Below are 24,228 nucleotides of genomic sequence, written 5' to 3'. Positions count from 1 at the left end.
AATGAGCCATAATCCTCTGAGGCGGGGAATTACCTGACTCCAAATAAGCATGATGAATCAAAAGCTTTAACCAAGATGCCAAAGAAATGGCAGAAGCCTTCTGACCTTTCCTAGAACCAGAAAAGATAACAAATAGACTAGAAGGCTTTCTGAAATCTTTATTAGCTTCAACATAATATTTCAAAGCTCTTACCACATCCAAAGAATGTAAAGATCTCTCCAGAGAATTCTTAGGATTAGGACACAACGAAGGGACAACAATTTATCTACTAATGTTGTTGGAATTAACAACTTTAGGTAAAAATTTAAATGAAGTCCACAAAACCGCCTTATCCTGATGAAAAATCAGAAAAGGAGACTCACAAGAAAGAGCAGATAATTCAGAAACTCTTCTAGCAGAAGAGATGGCCAAAAGGAACAATACTTTCCAAGAAAGTAATTTAATGTCCAGAGAATGCATAGGCTCAAACGGAGGACCCTGTAAAGCCTTCAAAACCAAATTAAGACTCCAAGGAGGAGAGATTGATTTAATGACAGGCTTGATACGAACCAAAGCCTGTACAAAACAATGAATATCAGGAAGATTAGCAATTTTTCTGTGAACAGAACAGAAAGAGCAGAGATGTGTCCTTTCAAGGAACTTGCAGACAAACCCTTATCTAAACCATCCTGAAGAAACTGTAACAATCTAGGAATTCTAAAAGAATGCCAAGAAAATTTATGAGAAGAACACCATGAAATGTAAGTCTTCCAAACTCGATAATAAATCTTTCTAGACACAGATTTACGAGCCTGCAACATAGTATTAATCACAGAGTCAGAGAAACCTCTATGACTAAGCACTAAGCGTTCAATCTCCATACCTTCAAATTTAATGATTTGAGATCCTGATGGAAAAACGGGCCTTGAGATAGAAGGTCTGGCCTTAACGGAAGTGGCCAAGGTTGGCAACTGGACATCCGAACAAGATCCGCATACCAAAACCTGTGTGGCCATGCTGGAGCCACCAGCAGTACAAACGAATGCTCCATTATGATTTTGGAAATCACTCTTGGAAGAACTAGAGGCAGAAAAATATAAGCAGGTTGATAACTCCAAGGAAGTGTCAATGCATCCACTGCTTCCACCTGAGAATCCCTGGACCTGGACAGATACCTGGGAAGTTTCCTGTTTAGATGAGAAGCCATCAGATCTATTTCTGGAAGCCCCCACATCTGAATAATCTGAAAAAACACATCTGGGTGAAGAGACCACTCTCCCGGATGTAAAGTCTGACGACTGAGATAATCCGCTTACCAAATGTCTATACCTGGAATATGGACTGCAGAATTTAGACAGGAGCTGGATTCCGCCCAAGCAAGTATCCGAGATACTTCTTTCATAGCTTGAAGACTGTGAGTCCCACCCTGATGATTGACATATGCCACGGTTGTGACATTGTCTGTCTGAAAACAAATAAACGGTTCTCTCTTCAGAAGAGGCCAAAACTGAAGAGCTCTGAGAATCGCACGGAGTTCCAAAATATTGATTGGTAATCTAGCCTCTTGAGATTTCCAAACCCCCTGTGCTGTCAGAGATCCCCAGACAGCTCCCCAACCTGAAAGACTCGCATCTGTTGTGATCACAGTCCAGGTTGGACGAACAAAAGAGGCCCCTTGAACTAAACGATGGTGATCTAACCACCAAGTCAGAGATAGTCAAACATTGGGATTTAAGGATATTAATTGTGATATCTTTGTATAATCCCTGCACCATTGATTCAGCATACAAAGCTGGAGAGGTCTCATGTGAAAACGAGCAAAGGGGATCGCGTCCGATGCTGCAGTCATGAGACCTAAAACCTCCATGCACATAGCTACTGAAGGGAATGATTGAAACTGAAGGTTCCGACAAGCTGCAACCAATTTCAGACGTCTCTTGTCTGTTAGAGACAAAGTCATGGATACTGAATCTATTTGGAAACCTAAAAAGGTTACCCTTGTCTGAGGAATCAAATAACTTTTTTGGTAAATTGATCCTCCAACCATGTTTTTGAAGAAACAACACTAGTTGATTTGTGTGAGATTCTGCAGAACGTAAAGACTGAGCAAGTACCAAGATATCGTCCAAATAAGGAAACACCGCAATACCCCGCTCTCTGATTACAGAGAGTAGGGCACCGAGAACCTTTGAAAAGATCCTTGGAGCTGTCGCTAGGCCAAAAGGAAGAGCAACAAATTGGTAATGCTTATCTAGAAAAGAGAATCTCGGGAACTGATAGTGATCTGGATGAATCGGAATATGAAGATATGCATCCTGTAAGTCTATTGCGGACATATAATGCCCTTGCTGAACAAAAGGCAGAATGGTCCTTATAGTCACCATTTTGAATGTTGATATTTTTACATAACGATTCAAAATTTTTACATCCAGAACTGGTCTGAAAGAATTCTTCTTTGGGACAATGAACAGATTTGAATAAAACCCCAGACCCCGTTCCTGAAAAGGAACTGGCACAATTACCCCAGATAACTCCAGGTCTGAAACACACTTCAGGAAGCCTGAGCTTTTTCTGGGTTCACTGGAATGCGTGAGAGAAAGAAACTTCTCACAGGCGGTCTTACTTTGAAACCTATTCTGTACCCTTGAGAAACAATGTTCTGAATCCAATGATTTTGGATTGAATTGATCGAAACATCCTTGAAAAATCTTAGTCTGCCCCCTACCAGCTGAGCTAGAATGAGGGCCGCACCTTCATGCGGACTTGGGGGCTGATTTAGATCTTTTAAATGGCTTGGATTTATTCCAGACTGAAGAAGGCTTCCAATTGGAAACTGTTCCCTTAGGGGAAGGATCAGGTTTCTGTTCCTTATTTTGTTGAAAGGAACGAAAACGGTTAGCAGCCTTAAATTTACCCTTAGATTTTTTATCCTGAGGCAAAAAAGCTCCCTTCCTCCCAGTGACAGTTGAAGTAATTGAATCCAACTGGGAACCAAATAATTTATTACCTTGGAAAGAGAGAGATAGCAACGTTGATTTAGAAGTCATATCAGCATTCCAAGATTTAAGCCATAAAGCTCTTCTAGCTAATATAGCTAAAGACATATATCTGACATCAATTCTAATGATATAAAAAATGGCATCACAAATGAAATTATTAGCATGTTGAATTAACTTAACAATGTTATACACATTATGATCTGGTACTTGTTGCGCTAAGGTTTCCAACCAAAACGTTGAAGCAGCTGCAACATCAGCCAAAGAAATAGCAGGCCTAAGAAGATGACCTGAACATAAATAAGCCTTCCTTAGATAAGATTCAAGTTTCCTATCTAAAGGATCTTTAAAAGAAGTACTATCTGCCGTAGAAATAGTAGTACGTTTAGCAAGAGTAGAGATGGCCCCATCAACTTTGGGGATCTTTTCCCAAAACTCCAATCTATCAGTCGGCAAAGGATACAGTTTCTTAAACCTTGAAGAAGGAGTAAAAGAAGTACCCAGTCTATTCCATTCCCTAGAAATCACATCTGAAATAGCATCAGGAACTGGAAAAACCTCAGGGATAACTAGATGAGGTTTAAAAACCCAATTTAAACGTTTACTAGTTTTAATATCAAGAGGACTAGACTCCTCCATATCTAATGCAATCAACACCTCTTTTAATAAGGAACGAATATACTCCATTTTAAATAAGTATGAAGATTTGTCAGTGTCAATATCTGAGGCAGAATCTTCTGAACCAGATAGATCCTCATCAGAGATAGCTAAATCAGAATGTTGTCGGTCATTTAAAAATTAATCAATCTTATGAGAAGTTTTAAAAGACCTTTTTCGTTTATTAGTAGGTGGTATGACAGACAAAGCATTCTGAATGGAATTAGAAACAAATTCTCTCACATTAACAGGAATATCCTGAGCATTCAATGTTGAAGGAACAGCAACAGGTAATGGATTACTACTAATGGAAATATTGTCTGCATGTAAAAGTTTGTCATGACAACTATCACAAACTACAGCCGGAGGAACAGTTACCACAAGTTTACAACAAATGCACTTAGCTTTGGTAGAACCGACATCAGGCAGCAGGATTCCAGTAGTAGATTCTGAGACAGGGTCAGATTGAGACATCTTGCAATATGTAAGAGAAAAAATAACATATAAAGCAAAATTATCAATTTCCTTATATGACAGTTTCAGGAATGGGAAAGAAATGCAAACAAAATAAGCCTCTGGAAACCAGAAGCAAAAAGAAAAAAAGTCTTAAATAATGTCAAAAGTTTGGCACCAAGTATGACGCCCACAACTGACAAAATATTTTTTGGCGCCAAAAACGTTTGCAACAAACACGAGCGTCATAGATGACGCAACCATGTGAAAACTCTCGGCGTCAACTAAGACGCCGGAAATGACGAAATTACGTCAACAAACGTAATTCTCGAGCCAAAAAAGTCTCGAGCCAAGAATGACGCAATAAATTATAGCACTTTGCGCTCCCGCGAGCCTAACAGCCCGCAATTTAGAAAAGAGAGTCAATTTGAAAATTTCAGGTAAGAATTTTTTATTTTTTTTATATGCATTTCCCAGAAATGAAACTGACAGTCTGCAAAAAGGAAATATACTGATAAACCTGAATCATGGCAAATATAAGTACAAACATATATTTAGAACTTTACATATAAAGTGCCAAACCATAGCTGAGAGTGTCTTAAATAAAGGAAACATACTTACCAAAAGACACTCATCTACATAAAGTAGATAGCCAAACCAGTACTGAAACGAGAATCAGCAGAGGTAATGGTATATAAGAGTATATCGTTGATCTGAAAAGGGAGGTAGGAGATGAATCTCTACGACCGATAACAGAGAACCTATGAAATAGATCCCTGTTAGGATGATCATTGTATTCAATAGGCAATACTCCCTTCACATCCCTCTGTCATTCACTGCACTCTGAGAGGAACCGGGTTTCAAAAAACCTGAGAAGCACATATCAACGTAGAAATCTAGCGCAAACTTACTTCACCACCTCCACAGGAGGCAAAGTTTGTAAAACTGAATTGTGGGTGTGGTGGGGGGTGTATTTATAGGCATTTTGAGGTTTGGGAAGCTTTGCCCCTCCTGGTAGGATTGTATATCCCATACGTCACTAGCTCATGGACTCTTGCCAATTACATGAAAGAAATGCAAATTTCGTCTGAAACGTTTCTGCGGCCGAAATGTCGGTGCATCCCTAAAAAAAAGGTGACTCATTTAACACCAGCAATCATATATCTGAATTCTGTTTCTAGCCAGATATGTATCTGTTTTAATTTTATCTAAGGTATTGGCATTTATTACCTCCTTCTGTAATGAGTTTCACAATTTGATTTCTCGTACAGTGAAAAAAACATTTATGTTGGAGGAAATTACATCTCCTTTCTTCCAGCCTTAAATTGTGACCTTGTCACAAACTATTTTCTTGGAATAAAACGAGCTTCCGCCATCTTTGTATATGGGCATTAAATATATTTATATAATCATGTCACCTCTCAAGCGCCTTTTTTCTAGAGAAAACAGACACAGTTTGGCTAATGTCTCCTCATAGTTTAAATTCTCCATTCCCTTATTAGTTTTGTGGCCCTTCTTTGAACTTTTTTAAAGCCTGCAATGTCTTTTTTTTGAGATTGGTCCCCAGAACTGCACTCCATACTCAAGGTGAGGTGAGGACTATGAAAACTAACCAAAAATACTAGTTATTTGAGCAACTTACTGTACCCATCAGATGACATCTTGTTATGTTAGTAAGATGTAAAATGCATTTAAGTATAGCACTAAACATTGATGTTTAAATACAGGACAGTATGGGAAAAAAGTTAATTTTACAAGTTGATTAAATAAAATTGGAAAAAATGATGCTTTGAAGAAGTACTAAAAACATAAACAGAGAAAAAGCTAATATTTACTTGCTTGCCCTAGTTTTTTCACCTGTGTATATAATTCAGTATTAAAGTCTTATTGTTTTTACATATTTTAATGTACAAGACTCATAATGTAGTTATGGAAGATTTTTGTTACTATACCAAAAATATTTGTTATCCATCAGATGACTTCTTGTATAAGTCTCATTACTATGTTCTTGCTAATCATCTTCCCCTTAGAAAGAGAAGGCTCATCAACCTGCCCAAGCTACACAACTCTACCTCAATTTTCATTGCTGTACTTTCCTTCCTCAGGTTTCAGATAAAGTTGATTAGTAATACATACAAAGAGAGAAGCGCTCTACCAGTAATTAACAACAGCTCATCAGCTAGTTCTATGGCGATTTACCACCCAGGAGCAGCCTCTTTTAGACCAGTGTGCTTTTCACAGAGGAAAACTTTCCTGAAGTATATCAGTCTGATCCTGCCAAGTAAGTTCAGTCCAGCCCTGAAATACCAGGCAATTCTCCTCTGAACAAGGAACATGACAACCCCAGACGATCGTTTCAGCCTCCTATGGGCCTCGTCATGTAAGGCGCAGCCACATTCTTCTAAGCACATTAGTAATACATTATTAGTAATACAGACGTATGCAAGATGTCAGTGCCAGATGCAACGAGTAATTAAAAAAAGGTGAAATGATAGACAATAAAAATATGAACTATTAAACAATGTAAGGCTATAAATATACAATTCTGGACATGACAGATCAAGGCAGTAATCATATTTTCTTGGATAACACTGGTACTAACCTTCACACACTATGTTGTGTTGACATGGGAAGAAGCTGATGAGTAAAGCCAGCTCAGAGCATACTAAACACTCTGCAGGGTTGGTGGCACTGGGGAGGCTGAGGTTGGTCATAGTGTTAGGAGTAGTGTGAATCCTTCTCAGGCTACAGCTAACTATGGATGAGTCAGACTCAGCCTGCAGTTCCCTAAAAAAGGAAAATAAATAATCTGAATTACCAAGAGCAGACAACTCAGATTGACATAAACAATACAAGAATATAAGACCCCATTTATAGTTAAAGGAATAGCCTAGTCAAAAGTAAACTTTCATGATTCAGATTATCATTATTATCATTTTTTCTTCATTCTCTTGGTATCTTTTTTTTTAATGTAAACTTAAGAGCCGGCCCATTTTTGGTTCAGCACCTGGGTAGAGCTTGCTGATTGGTGGATACATTTAGACACCAATCAGAAAGTGCTACCCAGATGCTGAACCAAAAATGAGCCGGCTCCTATTTTTACATTCTTGCTTTTTCAAATAAAGATAGGAATCACGGAAGTTTAATTTTGACTAGACTATCCCTTAAATAAAAATCAAGTCTCAGACATACTGTATGGCATTTTTTATGCAATAATATTCTATAACAGAATAAAGCAGAAATTCCTAATTTAAACAACTATTAATAAAGCACAACTCTGAGAACTACAGGTTATTACAGCACACTCATGACAACTTGTCTGTACAAACTGATGGCAGTAAATAAAATTAAACAATTTACAGATACATTTCAGAAGTCATCAATGTTAAAAAGCAATGAAATACACTTATATATACATATAGGGATACACTATTCTACATATAACAAAGCAGTGTAAGAAATCTGAAAACTATAGTACATAATATACTTTCTTAGCTTTATATTTTTCTCTCTCTTAGGCTGCTCATATTTAATGTCTGTGAGTGCCTGTGATAATCCTTGTGATAATTCCATTGAAAAGCTTGCAATGTTCTAGTTTCTTATTGTTTTTTTTGGGTGTTTAACTTGATAATATTATTATATAATTTATTAATTTGAGACGTTTTACAAATTCAGACATGGGTGGTACTAATGGAATGGATTAGCTTAGAACAATAAGTTATAAAATACAAATCATCTGAGCTGCTATACAGTATTTTCACACAGGAATTGTGATGGATTGGAATAGAGGCCATAGACAGTAAATGTGCACACAGAAAAAGATATTTAGGTACCCTCACAAAATTTGATATCACAAGACTGGATGTGACATTTAACATGTGTACAGGTTCATTCTAATCACTATAATATTAATACACAACCTGCTTCTGAAGGTGGTGAACATACCACAACTTCTGTAACTTTCCATTGCCCTCTATATGCATCCTCCCATGCACCTTCCCCTTAAAAGCCTGGACAGGCTGTGTGCATGCTTTCAGCTAATCCAGAGCTGGGACAGGGATGGGGGGGGGTTATGCATGTGTAGGGTACCGGAGAGTACTAGAACCATTTTCCAAAAATGGAAGAATGCTATTTGCACTGAGTTTTATAAACAAAATAAAATAAAAAGATCATTAATACCAAAGCTGAGTATACAATAAAATAAATACAGATCACATCAACACACACATTAGAGGGCATAAAGTTAATGAATATAAAATGGTACTATTTGTAGGGCACATTTCTACAACTATAAAGAGTTAAAGGGGCATGAAAGTTAATAATTTTTGCTCTATATGTAACAAGCAATCTGCAACAGTATTCCAGAACTGGAGGTAGTCGAAGCAGAGAAATCTACAAAAATGATATATATATATTTTAAAGTGTATTTTACCTTTCAAATGTGTTTTCTTATTCACAATATTGGTATCATTATACCGCTCTTTCTATACAGCTGAATACTGTATGTTCCCATTGTAATATTACTTTTCTCAGGGGAGTGATTTTTTCAGTTTAATTTGTAGGTTCTGTTATATTGGCTGGACAAATGAAGAATGTAAATAACTAAACATTATTCTAGCAAACCTGACAACACTATGTATTACTCTAATACATGGCATAAACTGCAGATCTTCAATATAGCATCTGGTGAACGTAGAGATGTTTTCATAAATATGATTAACATTATTAGTGAATAATGCAATTAAAGGCACGATGCCCAAATGTTAAAGCACTTGAAAGTGATGCAGCATAACAGTAAAAAGCTGACTAGAAAATATCACCTGAACATAGATTATATTTTACCTCCAAATTTCCTCAGTAGCCACATCGCATTGTAAAGGGACTTTAAATACCCAATCAGGATGCTAGTCCCAGGACTTGCAAGGGAGTGTGCATCTGGCATGTGATGTTATTTCCCTCCTCACTTTAAGGAAATTGACAATGAAATATTGCGAGATTTCAGTGAAATCTCATGAAATCACAGTAAAGCAAAGTGTGACCTCAGCACTGATGAAGCTGTTTTTTCAAGATGTGGCTGACAGTAGCTACAGCATATCTGTTCACACAGCACTTGTGTGAGCTGAAGAAATGTCGAGGTTAAATATCTTCCTTTTTTTGCATAGAGATGTTCAGGTATAATGTACATAAAGTATCTCTACTTTGACCTCAGTGTTCTAGAATCTAGAGGTTGTCAGGCAGTATATATTTTGTCCTTAGATACCTGAATTTCTGGGAAAAGTTTTTCACAAGGTAAGCTATTCTTCCATCTTTTACAAGATCCAGAGGGGTTTTCCCACAGTGATTAGCGTAGTTGATGTCTGCACCTGTCAATGCCAAAAAGCAAGCAATCGCTGTCCCAACATTCAGTTCTGTTTTCCCTAACAACCCAGTAGATTGCAGCTAGTAAAAAAAGAAAAGAAAATGGAGAATAGAACCATAGAAACAATACACAAATTATATTATTTAATAAGATGCTTCCTTTTAAGCAACTTTCTAATTTACTCCTATTATTAATTTTTCTTCGTTCTCTTGCTATCTTTATTTAAAAAGCAGGAATGTAAAGCTTAGGAGCCAGCCCATTTTAGGGTTTGCACACTAGATAGCCCTTGCTTATTGGTGGCTACATTTAGCCAACCAATAAGCAAGCGTAACCCAGGTTCTGAACAAAAAATGGGCCAGCTACTAAGCTTTACATTCATGCTTTTTAAATAAAGATAGCAAGAGAACAAAAATTGATAATAGGAGTAAATTAGAAAGTTGCGTTAAATTGCATGTTCTATCTGAATCATTAAATACATTTTTTTGGTTTAGTATCCCTTTAAGCATTGATGTTATTTTACAGGTCTAAATTATTAATCAAATAATGTGATTAGATCGGGTAGTTGGGTTTTTCAGGACATTGGGATTGTCCTTACCATATTTTCCCCAAAGCTTGTCATATGTTAGGGCACCAAATACATTTGTGATAATGCAACAGTCTTCTCCTTTGTGGTGTCATGTTTTCATCTCTTTCATTAACTCTTTAGAGCTTAATACCTTTTCTTGACCAGATGCAGCACCTTCACATATATTTTGAGAATGTTTTTCTTCCAATCAAACCTCTCCATCTGCTTCTGGCTAAATCCAATGGTCATGTAAAATGGATTGTGGTCTATCTACATTTAGTTCTTTAAAAGATATTTAGAACTTTAGTATATGTTATTTAACTATATATTATCCACACTGGAACATACTGGCATCAAAAAAAGCTGGACATAGACCAAGGCACTAAAAAGCTAATTGCTTCTCTCTGCTGTACAAAATAAGAAAAAATGTTGCCACTCCCGGTTAAAAATATGGTCCTTTTATTGGCTTTTTAAAATGTAGCAAGTTGAAACAAGCAACTTACGCGTTTCGGCAGACAACCTTACTCATAGATGCTGTACTCTACATGGCTCAGTGTACATAGATATGATCTAAGTAATAAGATAGGTTTAAAAAGTACCTTAGTAAACAGAGAGGGACCATTGCCTTCTTGCTGCGGCTCAATGGGTGTGAGATGTTGCCGTGCAAAGACTATGTGCATTGGGGTGTCCCCATCTTCGTCCTCAGCATTAACGTTGGCTCCTTCCATCACCAACAGATAAACCAGGTTGATGTGGCCATGAGTCACTGCTAGGTGCAGAGGGGACTGATTTCTGTTATTCTTGAGATTAACATCACAGCGGCCCTGTACCAAATAATCACAATGATCATTTTCTAGTCAACCGCAAGACAGATGTGAAGTAACTTAAAGGTAACTGACATCCCCAAAGAAACATAAAGATTCATTAGTGTTTTGAGATTGAAATCATCATAATCGTATTGCAAACATATGCAGCATATGGCGAAGTAATGTAACAATTTGCAAAGAAACTGAAGGCTCAATATCAACATGCCTATTTGTGTCCAGACTACATTTTTTATAATCTATTTACTATCTTTTATAAATAGGAAGAAATCCCATACTAGGCCCAACCACTAGGTTGAAGATGGAAGACACCTCAAATGGACTTATGGTAGGTACTTTTTGATTAAGCTGTTGACTATTTCGGGGTTGAGGGAGATTTAATGTTCACTGAATCTTTAGGCGATGGAGGTGGGGTTATGTGATGAAAGGTTTAACACCTGCAGCGATTGCTGATCTCTGCAGCGGCTAACACTTCCCTGCTTGTAATACTGTCAGACCTGAAAGATACATCAATCCTGGAACCAGGGGTTAGAAAGTGATTAAAAAATATGCTTCCCTGGCATGCTGGAAGATACCCTGGATGTGACCAACGGAGATTGGAGATACGTTAGCTTTAGAAATATTTAGTAAAATAGGCAGGTACTAGCACATTAAACAGAGTAATGTTCACTGGCTGCATCCTGGAGCAGTGGTGATATAGAATAAATACTCTACAAAGCTACAGCCACATTACCCTCCCAAACAGTCAACCATCATTTGAAGTAACCAGTATCCTGGATTCCAAGTTGCATGGAAACAAACAATTCCTTGTTTGCATACTATTGTCACGCCTAAGCTGATTAAAGCTCTCTGCAGCGGCCCCCAGTTCCCTGCTTGTAATTCTATCAGACCTGGTTTTTAAATCCCTTCCTAGCCTTTGGATCTAATTCCAGGACTGCTTTAGCCTTCAGGTCTGATAGTAATACAAGCAGGGAACTGGAGGCAGCTGCAGAGAGCGTTGATAGTGATAGGTGTGACAGCGCCCCCTCTGGGGGACCCTTTTAAGCTTGGAAGGATTAGCATTATGGAATGCTTTTATAAGAGCCTTTTTATAAGAGGCATGGGTATGATGAGCAGGTTCCCAGGATCTTTCTGTGATATGATAACCCTTCTAGTGGACAAGATAATACAATTTGTTTCCACAGAACATGGAATTAGGGACATGGGCCACTTCACATTCTGGTTGACCATCTACCAAGAGAGGTGGCTGTAGCTTGGTAGAGTATTTATTCTTTATCACCACTGCTCAAGGACACAGCCTCTATATTTATTGTGCTAATACAGGCAAATCTTTTCTACAGACAACACATCTCCAATCTCTGTGGGTCATGTCCTGGGAATCATCCAGCATGCCAGGGAAGCTGTTTATTAAATAACTTCCTAGCCTCTGAGTACAATTCCAGGGCTGATCTTTCAGGTTAGACAGTATTACAAGCAGGGGAGCGACAAAAGGTTTACAATGGGTAAATCATGAAAGCGATTTGTAAATGTTAAGGATGTTTGCAAAGGGGGACTCCTGTAGAAAGTTCTTAGATTTTGCAATGTTTGTGATGGGGCATCTTAGTCTAATAGGGTAAGTATAGAATGAGAGAGATCATGTGGTAAGAGTATTATAGATGATGGGGGAATTGCTTTGGTGTTTGCAGTGGGTGTGAAGACCCTTTGTGGCAAGCTAGTGAGGCCTGGTTGTTATTGCTTAGCATATCACTAGGGGCCAGATAACCCAAGGTTAAAGGGCCATTATAGCAAAAAAAAAATTACATGCACTAATTTGCTAGAGAATGCAATTTTAAGACTATTGACCCTAGACTACTGTTTGTTTAACCCCTGCAAAAGGGTGACACATAGTAGAAATACTGCTCGGGACTCTCAGACCACTGCTAGTCCTAAGCGGAAAATGCAGCTGATCCAATCAGCAGCACAAGTCTCATGACTCAGATGTGGACCTAGCGCTGCTGATCCAATCAGCAGCAATTTCCTCTCTGGACCAGCAGTGTTCTGCGAGTCCTGAGCGGTATTTCTACTGTGTGCTTGTTTAACCCCTTTGCGGGTGTTAAAGACACTGTAGTCTATGGTAGATAGTATTAAAATTACATGCTCTAACCAATTAGAGCATGTCATTTTTTGACTACATTGGCTCTTTAAATTTAGTGGTGGGGCTGGGTTTCAGATAGATTGTGTAGTGGAGCAGACTCCAATAAGGTGACACTAGACAGTCATATTGGTACTAAGCTTATGTGAATACCAGTGTCATACTGGCTGGGGTCAAAAGCTTCCAATTAGTCACAAAATATTAATAGTGATTATATTTGTTCAGCTTGAATGAAATCTAGGGAAACAGATTTACCAAATGATATTAAGACCATAAGACAAAGCCCCCAGAAATGAACTTTAAAACATTTATCTTTCCTAAAAAACATATTTTTTTTAATTTACCTCTTTGATTAGGATTTGAACTACTTCCTGATGGTTATTGAGTGATGCCAGGTGCAGTGCAGTGAAACCATCTTCCTTTTTGGAGTCCACAAGCTGACGTGCCCTTTCCAGTATCTTTCTCACAGCTCTGAGAAGAAAAAAAAAAAACGAAATTTACGCTTACCTGATAAATTTGTTTCTTTCTTGACACAGTGAGTCCACGGATCAACAGTAATTACTATTGGGAACACCACTCGGCCAGCAGGAGGAGGCAAAGAGCACCACAGCAAAGCTGCCAAGCATCACCTCCCCTCCCTCAAACCCCAGTCATTCGACCGAAGGAAAAGGAGAGAAAGGAAGTAACACAAGTTGCAGAGGTGCCTGATGTTTATAAAACAAAAAGACTGTCTGAATAAACAGGGCTGGTCGTTGACTCACCATGTCAAGAAATAAACAAATTTATCAGGTAAGCATAAATTTCGTTTTCTTTCTAATGACACGACGAGGCCACTGATCATCTAATTACTATTGGGAATTAATACCCAAGCTAAAGGACACCGATGATAAGGGAGCGACAAGACAGGGAACCTAAACAGAAGGCACCACTGCTTGAAGAACCTTTCTCCCAAAAGAGGTCTCAGTCGAGGCAAAAGTACCACATTTATAGCATTTTTAAAAAGTGTGCAGAGAGGACCAAGTTGCAGCCTTGCAAATCTGTTCCACAGAAGCTTCATTTTTGAATGCCCAGGAAGAGGAAACAGCCCTCGTGGAATGAGCCGTGATTCTCTCAGGGGGCTGCTGTCCAGCAGTTTCATAGGCCAAATGGATTATACTCCTCAGCCACCGAGAAAGAGACGTAGCCGTAGCTTTCTGACCCAGAGAAAATGACAAACAAGAGGACTGGTGAAGTTCCTTTGTCGTCTGCAAATAGTACTGCAACACATCTAGGTTGTGCAACAAACGCTCCTTATGAGAAGATGGGTTAGGACACAGAGAAGGAACGACAATTTCTTGGTTAATATTCCTATCCGAAACCACTTTAGGAAGGAAACCTAACTCAGTACGCAGAACCACCTTATCGGAATGAAATATAAGGTAAGGGGATTCACACTGCAACGCTGAGAGTTCAGAAACGCTTCGAGCAGAAGAAATTGCAACCAGAAACAAAACTTTCCAAGATAACATCTTAATATCTAAGGAATGCATAGGCTCAAACTGAGCCTGCTGAAGAACGCTAAGAACCAGCTTAAGACTCCAGAGAGGAGTAACATGCTTGAACACAGGCCGGATTCTAACCAGGGCCTGACCAGCGCCAGACGTTTGTGCAACAATATAGATAAGGCAGAAATTTGACCATTCAAGGTACTAGCAGATAAGCCCTTCTCCAGACCCTCCTGGAGAAAAGACAAAATCCTAGGAATCAGAACTCTACTCCAAGAGTAGCCTCTGGATTCACACCAATACAGTTTTTTATGCCATATCTTATAGTAAATCTTTCTTGTAACATGCTGACGAGCCTGAATAATGGTCTCAATGTCTGACTCAGAAAAACCACGCTTAGATAAAATTAAGCATTCAATCTCCAAGCAGTCAGCTTCAGAGAAATGAGATTTGGATGAAAGAAGAGCCCTTGAAGTAGAAGGTCCTTCATCAGTGGAAGTCTCCAAGGTGGAAGAGAGGACATCTCCACTAGTTCTGCATACCAGATCCTGTGAAGCCACGCTGGTGCAATGATGATCACCGACGCTCTCTCCTGTTTGATTCATGCAATGACCGGTGGAAGGAGAGCGAACGGAGGAAACAGGTATGCTAGACTGAAATTCCAAGGAACCGCCAGAGCATCTATCAGTACAGCCTAAGGATCCCTTGACCTCGACCCATACCTCGGGAGCTTGGCATTCTGACGAGATGTCATGAGATCCAGCTCCAGCTGTCCCCATTTGAGGATCAAGCTGGAAAATACCTCCAGATGAAGTTCCCACTCCCCCGGGTGAAAGGTCTGTCTGCTGAGAAAATCCACTTCCCAATTGTCCACTCCTGGAATGTGGATCGAAGACAGACAGCAATTGTGGGTCTCCGCCCGCTGAATAATGTTGAACTTATGTTGTCCGACTGGAACCTGATAAACCGGGCTTAAGATAACTGAGGCCAAGCCAGAAGAGCATTGAAGATTGCCCACAGCTCTAGGATGTTTATGGGGAGACTTGACTTCTCCCGAGTCCATAGACCCTTTTGCCTTTAGAGAGCCCCATCCTGTTCCCCAATCCAGTAGGCTGGCAGGTTCCTTGGGAAAAATGTTCCTGAGACAACCACCATGGAAGAGAATTTCTTGTTGCCTGATCCAGTTCTAATCGCCGAGACAAATCCACATAATCCCTGCTCCATTGACTGAGCATGCATAACTGCAGAGGTCTGAGATGGAACCGAGCAAACAGTATGATGTCCATGGCAGACACCATCAGACCAATTACCTCCATATATTGGGCCAGACAAGAGTTGAGAATCTTTGTCTTTCTGACCTCTGTCAGAAAAATTTTCATTGATAGAGAATCTATTATGGTTCCCAATAATACCACCCTTATAGCTGGAATTAAGGAACTCTTTCCCAAATTCACCTTCCATCCGTGAGAGCGCAGAAAAGATAACAACATCTCCTTGAGGGAGTTTGCTTGTTGAAAAGATGGCGCCTAAACCAGAATATCGTCCAGATAAGGCACCACTGCAATACCCCGCAAACGAAGCACCGCCACCAGCGCTCCCAGAACCTTTGAGAAAATCCTGGGAGCTGTGTCAAGGCCGAATGGAAGGGCCACAAACAAAGTGTTTGTCTAAAAACGCAAACCTTAGAAACTTGTGATGGTCCCTGTGAATGGGAATGTGCAGGTACGCATCCTTTATAATCTACTGTTGTCATGAATTGAACCAAGGGAAGAATGGAACGAATTGTTTCCATCTTGAAGGATGGTACTCTGAGAAACTTGTTTAGACTCTTGAGGTCTAAAATTGGTCTGAAGGTTCCCTCTTTTTTGGGAACCACGAACAGAATGGAGTAGAATCCCAGACCCTGTTCCTGCATTGGAACAGGAACAATCACTCCCAGGTCGGATAGATCCCGGACACAATGGTTTACAGATAATATTGAGAGAAGGAACCTGACCCTGGGAGGAATGGCCTTAAACTCTAGTTTGTATCCCTAGATGTCCACTGCCCAGGGATCCGTAACATCCGGAACCCAGGCCTGAGTGAAGAGAGATCGGGGGCAGACCCTTCATGCTGACTTTGAGTCACTAACAGGCTTCTTAGATTGCTTCCCCTTGTTCCAAGACTGATTGGGCTTCCAGGAAGACTTAGACTGTTCCTGTTTGGAAGAGGGGGGGGGGGGGGTGCAATAAGCTCTGTAGCCCGCTCTGGTATAGGAAAAGCCCTGCAGAAGAAATGTTAAAGTATTTGTTTAGCTTACTAGACTTCTTAGGATTGACTACGACAGTCGTGTTGGAGTCGTCCAAGGTGGCCAAAACCTCTTTAAGTAACAACCAGAGGTGTTCTAGCTTAAACTTGAAGGATACAACTTCAGCATCAGAAGAAGGAATTACACTGTCTGAGTCTGAGATTTCACCCTCAGATGCTACCGAAGTATCTTCCTCCTCAGACTTCTGGGAGGGAACATTCGGAATAGCAACGACTGTATAAGAAACCTTACTAACGATTCTTTACATTTCCTCTTGCACTTTCCCTGCAGCATGGGAAAGGCAGACAGCGCATCAGTTTCCGCAGAGGATATGTGGGTAGCAATGTCTTGCAAGGTAACTCCAACTGGAGTGTGAGAGGAAACACAGGGCACTGCATGTGTTGACGATAAGGTTTGGGACACTTGACGAGAAAGCTGCAGCATTTCTTGATCAGGAGACTCCTGAACAACATCTGCCAGGATCAAAAAGTCTATCCCTGTAATGCAATGTTCTCTCAATACATGAGGAACAAAAAGGGATCGATGGTTCCACATTAGCATCAAAACACAAACTACAAGTAACATTTTGCAGGGCCTCTTGGCCCATCTTTACCCAATAAGTAAACAAACAAAAAATAAAATACTTTTATTTAACCTTGAAATTTATTGGCAAAAAAATGTTACTGTTCCTTTAAATTTTAAACTAACTCTTTATTTCTTAACAGCAGAGCAGCGGCTCTATAGAAAACTTAGACAGCCACTACACCTCAGCAAGCTCTGCTGAGGTGCCTACCTGTCCTGCTGGTTGCCTGAATTAATAGTAGTTAGTGATCCAGATTCAATCCACAGCTGCACCAACCAGCTATCAATTGATCGCTTTCACCATCTTCCGAAAGAGCAGAGCCGCAACGATAACTCTACCATACTGTACACACAGGAAGTAGTCCGGAAAAGCACGCAAAAACACCTTTGCTGCCTCAGAAAAACCCCGCCCATCGTGGGCGTACCTAACTGAAACTTTCCGGCTGCCATTAACTTCCATGTCAAAGGTAAAGCCGCTGGGAGAATTACTAAGTAAAAAAACCCACAACCGATGTCATCCACCCTGTCCGGAACACACCGGACACAAAACACTAACTGAGCCTTATTAATAAAAGTTCCTCTTGTCCCCAGTCAAAAAACAAGTCAACAGGCTCAGCACCAATCTGTAAACAAGGGGTGCACGTTCCAAAGGTCCTGCCAATACCTTAACCAGAAGTGTAAATCCAAAGCAGGAACAGTACCACAATGAGAGCAATTCAAAATTTTCTTTTATTGGGACATCAAAAAATACAACAGCACGACGTTTCGGTCGGATTAAGGTCAGTTAGACCAAAACTTTGTGCTGTTGTATTTTTTGATGTCCCAATAAAAGAAAATTTTGAATTGGTCTCATTGTGGTGCTGTTCCTGCTTTGGATTTACACCTCTTGTCCCCAGTGCCTGCACAAACTGCACACATTATCCCATAAACCCATAATAGGATCAAATGTAGTTAATGTCCCAAACAGAACTAACTGTTAAAGTGCCAATATTTCCTTTCTTCTTTCAGAGAATTAAATTTGGCACTTACCTCAATGTAGATCTGCCAGGCAGCAGGTCAGCTCACTTGGTTTTAAAGGGCTTCCTCACTCACATGGACCTGTGGAAAGAAGAAAGACTGAATAATCTTACTCAGGCTTTCAAGTTAGGGCAGCAACAACTGTTTGAGAGGCGCAGTGGGGATTATATCCCCACAAGTTCCCAATTGCTTAAAAGCCACCACTGCTCTACTGAAGAGACTGACGTGGACTAGGGCTAAACCCCAGAAAAGATCAGGGCAAACCTGCTCTGCTTTAAAATAATAAATTCTTGATTGAAGAAAATTTCTTTCAGACACCTAAAATTTACCTCCTTGCAACGCAGGCAAAAGAGAATGACTGGGGTTTGAGGGAGGGAAGGTGATGCTTGGCAGCTGGCCGGGAGTGGTGTTCCCAATAGTAATTACTGATGATCCGTGGACTCACCGTGTCATTAGAAAAAAAGTTATATTATTACAATATAGCCTACTAGGTGCTATAATGTCTGGGCTTGATATAGACTTTCAGTTTTCATTTAATACATACAAATAAGTGGGATGCGCTAGTATGTTTTATGATTAATAACTCAAGAGTAATATTTCCTGTTGAAAAAGAGCACTGGTTACATGGGTACAACATCTGAAGACAACGTATGCATGGCTTATTGTAAAATAGGTTGCATGACCTATTTACATTAGTACAGGTTTGACTTTTCACAGGAAATCACCACATTGTCAAAAAAAAATGAACCCGCCCATTTTCATTGGCAAACCTAAATAAATAAAACACTGTACTTTAGTAAGTAAATATTAATGATTATTGGTTTATTCGTATCTTATTAAAGGGACATAAACCCCAAAACTATTCTTTCATTATTCAGATAGACTATTCCATTTTAAACAGCTTTCCAATTTACTTCTATTAATAAAAAAAAAAATGCTTCATTATCTTGGTATCCTTTGCTGAAGGAGAAGCAATGCACTAATGGGAGCTAGCTAAAGATATTGGGTGAGCCAATGACAAGAGGCATATATATATATACAGCCACCAATTAGCAGCTAGCTCCCAGTAATGCATGAATGCTTCTTGGTCTACTTAGGTATGCTTTTCAACAAAGTATACCAAAAGAACAAAGCAAAGGAGATAATAGAAATACATTGGAAAGTTGTTTAAAATGGCAATGTCTATCTGAATCATGAAGAAACATTTTGGGTTTTATGTCCCTTTAAATTTTTCAAAACTTTAAAACTCATGAAACATTAAATATAATTATCATCCCAAAACACAGCAAAAGGCAAACAAAGGTGAAAAATAAAGTAGATGTTGAAATTCACTATGATCATAACCATCTGATGTTGCCACAGATGATATTTCAACACCAGGCAATGGGAAATCTGAGAAAGGGAACTGGATTTCACAATGAATGCTGTTTAATTAATAAGATGTGAGATATCAAACAAATAGCTTTTGTGTCTGAGCTGTTTCCTTCGTATCATTATGTTTTTGCATTATTGTTATTCAGACTTCTTGGAAATTCTTTTTACCATGAATGTTCCAGAACAAGGGGATTAAATAATAATTTCTGTCAGGAGAGTCAAACTAAATGTATTAATTGATTTATTAAACTGTCTGTCATATAGTTGCACGTTAATAAAAAACATTTTATGTACATTTTTTTTAAGGTCTTTATAACAAAGCAAAATATATCTGCCTAGTCCTACTGATATCTAAAGCAAGCTCAGTTTCTCTCCCTCAGCATTTAAGCACTTGATTGACACAAAAAGTGTAAATGACTCGACAAAAGAAGAGTTTGCGGAAATCAATTTAGTGATGAAATTAAAAAATATAATAATATTATTAGAACACTGTACTTTATCAGTTCACTAAGTATTGTTCGCATTTTATTAAGGGTTACTATTCTCTAATTAAAGAGAACAGAACACTCACTTTTGAAAAATCAAATCAGATCTGTATCTACAACAAAGAGAACAAGGTTTTATTGAATCTACATTATCATATGAAAGTAAACCAAGTTTTATTAAAACTACATCACATGAAACCAGGTTTTATTAAAAACGAATCTACAATATCATATGAAACCAGGTTTTACTGAAACTACAATATCACATGTAACCATGTTTTATTGAAACTACAATATCATATAAAACCAGGTTTAATTGAAACTACAATATCACATGAAACCATGATTTATTGAAACTACAATATCACATGAAACCATGATTTATTGAAACTACAATATCACATGAAACCATGTTTAATTGAAACTACAATATCACATGAAACCATGATTTATTGAAACTACAATATCACATGAAACCATGTTTAATTGAAACTACAATATCACATGTAACCATGTTTTATTGAAACTACAATATCACATGAAACCATGTTTAATTGAAACTACAATATCACATGAAACCATGTTTAATTGAAACTACAATATCACATGAAACCATGTTTTACTGAAACTACAATATCACATGAAACCATGTTTAATTGAAACTACAATATCACATGTAACCATGTTTTATTGAAACTACAATATCATATGAAACCAGGTTTTACTGAAACTACAATATCACATGAAACCATGTTTAATTGAAACTACAATATCATATGAAACTAGGTTTTACTGAAACTACAATATCACATGAAACCATGTTTAATTGAAACTACAATATCACATGAAACCATGTTTAATTGAAACTACAATATCACATGTAACCATGTTTTATTGAAACTACAATATCATATGAAACCAGGTTTTATTGAAACTACAATATCACATGAAACCATGTTTAATTGAAACTACAATATCACATGTAACCAGGTTTTATTGAAACTACAATATCACATGAAACCATGTTTAATTGAAACTACAATATCACATGAAACCATGTTTTATTGAAACTACAATATCATATGAAACCAGGTTTTATTGAAACTACAATATCACATGTAACCATGTTTTATTGAAACTACAATATCACATGAAACCATGTTTTATTGAAACTACAATATCACATGTAACCATGTTTTATTGAAACTACAATATCACATGAAACCAGGTTTTACTGAAACTACAATATCACATGTAACCATGTTTTATTGAAACTACAATATCATATGAAACCAGGTTTTATTGAAACTACAATATCACATGAAACCATGTTTAATTGAAACTACAATATCACATGAAACCATGTTTTATTGAAACTACAATATCATATGAAACCAGGTTTTATTGAAACTACAATATCACATGTAACCATGTTTTATTGAAACTACAATATCACATGAAACCATGTTTTATTGAAACTACAATATCACATGTAACCATGTTTTATTGAAACTACAATATCACATGAAACCATGTTTTATTGAAACTACAATATCACATGAAACCAGGTTTTACTGAAACTACAATATCACATGTAACCATGTTTTATTGAATACTGATGTTCCTTCAACAAAGGATACCAAAAGAATTAAAAAGCAAATTTAATAATAAAAGTAAATTGTAAAGTTGTTTAAATTTGTATGCTCTATCTGAATTTAAAAAAAAAATTGGGCTTCGTGTCCGTTTTAGCAAAGCAAGGAGAATGATTTTTTTTCTTTGTACAAGTATATTAGATGTTTAATATCAAACTTATTATAATATTTAATATATATTGTCGCAAGTGACAAATATTAAACCTTGCAAAGACAAGTAAAAAGAAAGGGATTAGATGCTTCCATAGCTGGAATTTGTAGACAATGAAAGGAATACCAGAATTCTTTATTGCACCAGTTCTATTGCCCTAAAGTAAATGAGGTCGTCTTTCACAACATCTGCATAACAGATATTGTAAACATCACTGATGGATTTGAAGTCAACAATTTTAAGGTCATCTTAGAAGCTCTAACCACCTCAAACGTTACGCAATGTTTCCATGCTATTAATAAAATGATTAGTCACTCTTGTCGTTACCTTGCCGAAGAAACTTATCAAGTAATGGAAAGTTTTTATAGTTGTTTGATTCCAAACCTCTCTTCCATAGTGGCATCTTAGCAAAAACAATATTTAATAATATTTCAGCAATATGGTGAGTGAAAGGATGTGACAGATGTATGTTATTCATATGGCCAAATATTTTAAGCCATGAATGAAATGCTCATTATCAAATAGTTTTAAGAAGGGTCTTTCCTTCTTTCAAGTTCAACCAAGCATGTCAATAAAGACTAGTCACCCGTTAAAAGTCTGTAAGAAAGAGAAGAGCATTATATTCTGCTCCCATTTCTTGATTTCATCTGACTTTTTACAGTCTGACTTTTACAGTAATATAAAATGGGCTCCATTTATCATGTATCACACAAACAAGCTTCCCAGCAAGGGAACCTGTCTGCCCACGATCAAGATGAGTGGTCAGAGGACAGGCAGTGTCCACTGATCAAATTCATTATTGAATAATCAACTGTTTGTGCAGCGCCACCCCCCCTGCTATGATCAGTCGTGCAAAAGCAGGTCCTGTTACGTATGTGGAGGCGGAGAGAGGTGTGACGACTACGGCTTCTTAACTTGCACCCCAAACAATTGCAAAGCTGCCAGCTGCCTGATAAATATTTATTTTAAGTCCGTTGCTGCCGGATCCTGCTTTTGAAGAAAACAAGTGACAATAATATGCAGAGCTTCTTCTTTTTAACCAGTAGCACAATTAGATATATTGCCAACATGAATGGTGCTCTATCTACGCAATATATGCAAATACTATCAAGGTTCTCCTTCCAGCCAAAGTTCTGCTTTGTGCTTTACAAAAGATGCTCACAACAGAGGAATCCTTTTTTGAGGGTATTATTGTATATGTAATGTATTAACATTAAAGGGACAGTCTAGGCCAAAATAAACTTTCATGATTCAGATAGAGCATGTAATTTTAAACAATTTTCCAATTTACTTTTATCACCAATTTTGCTTTGTTCTCTTGGTATTCTTAGTTGAAAGCTTAACCTAGGAGGTTCATATGCTAATTTCTTAGACCTTGAAGGTCACCTCTTTTCAGATTGCATTTTAACAGTTTTTCACCACTAGAGGGTGTTAGTTCACGTATTTCATATAGATAACACTGTGCTCGTGCACGTGAAGTTATCTGGGAGCAGGCACTGATTGGCTAGACTGCAAGTCTGTCAAAAGAACTGAAAAAAGGGGCAGTTTGCAGAGGCTTAGATGCAAGATAATCACAGAGGTTAAAAGTATATTTTTATAACTGTGTTGGTTATGCAAAACTGGGGAATGGGTAATAAAGGGATTATCTATCTTTTAAAACAATAAAAATTCTGGTGTAGACTGTCCCTTTAAAGGGACACTGAACCCAAGTTTTTTCTTTCATGATTTCATGATTCAGATAGAGTATGACATTTTAAGCAACTTTCTAATGTACTCCTATTATTAATTTTTCTTCATTCTCTTGCTATCCTTATTTTAAAAGCAGGAATGTAAATCTAAGCAGCCAGCCCATTTTAGGTTCAGCACCATGGATAGTGCTTGCTTATTGGAGGCTTACATTTACCCACCAATAAGCAAGCATAACCCAGGTTCTCAACCAAAAATAGGCCGGCTCCTATGCATAACATTCCTGCTTTTTAAATAAAGATAGCAAGAGAATGAAGAAAAATTAATAATAGGAGTAAATTTGAAAGTTGCTTAAAATGTCATGCTCTATCTGAATCATGAAAGAAAAAAAAATTTGGATTTAGTGTCCCTTTAACCACTGACTGCACTGACAGAATATTAAAAAGAAATTTAAAAGACACTGCTTCAAACCACAAACTCTACCATTTCTAAAGCCTATGGCTTGACAAAAGTGTGTCCGATTGTATGTGAATTACCTGATGCTT

General features: G+C 38.0%; 1 protein-coding gene across 6 annotated transcripts in view; it reads right to left on the bottom strand.

Annotated features, from left to right (window-relative positions):
- MIB2 (MIB E3 ubiquitin protein ligase 2) overlaps nt 1-24,228 on the bottom strand; it is a 451,988-nt gene that overhangs the window by 24,655 nt on the left and 403,105 nt on the right. For all 6 annotated transcript variants that reach the window (XM_053690538.1, XM_053690540.1, XM_053690543.1 and 3 more), the window contains 4 exons: nt 13,310-13,436; nt 10,610-10,834; nt 9,347-9,525; nt 6,689-6,873 (listed from right to left, as the gene is read on the bottom strand). In XM_053690538.1, the coding sequence (XP_053546513.1) occupies nt 6,689-6,873; nt 9,347-9,525; nt 10,610-10,834; nt 13,310-13,436 (716 nt within the window). The remainder of the gene's footprint in view (nt 1-6,688; nt 6,874-9,346; nt 9,526-10,609; nt 10,835-13,309; nt 13,437-24,228) is intronic.

The sequence above is a fragment of the Bombina bombina genome, chromosome 8 (assembly GCF_027579735.1).
Source record: "Bombina bombina isolate aBomBom1 chromosome 8, aBomBom1.pri, whole genome shotgun sequence".
Lineage (NCBI taxonomy): Eukaryota > Metazoa > Chordata > Amphibia > Anura > Bombinatoridae > Bombina > Bombina bombina.
Note: the sequence above shows the minus strand (reverse complement) of the source record. Positions and strands in the feature narration are given on the sequence as shown.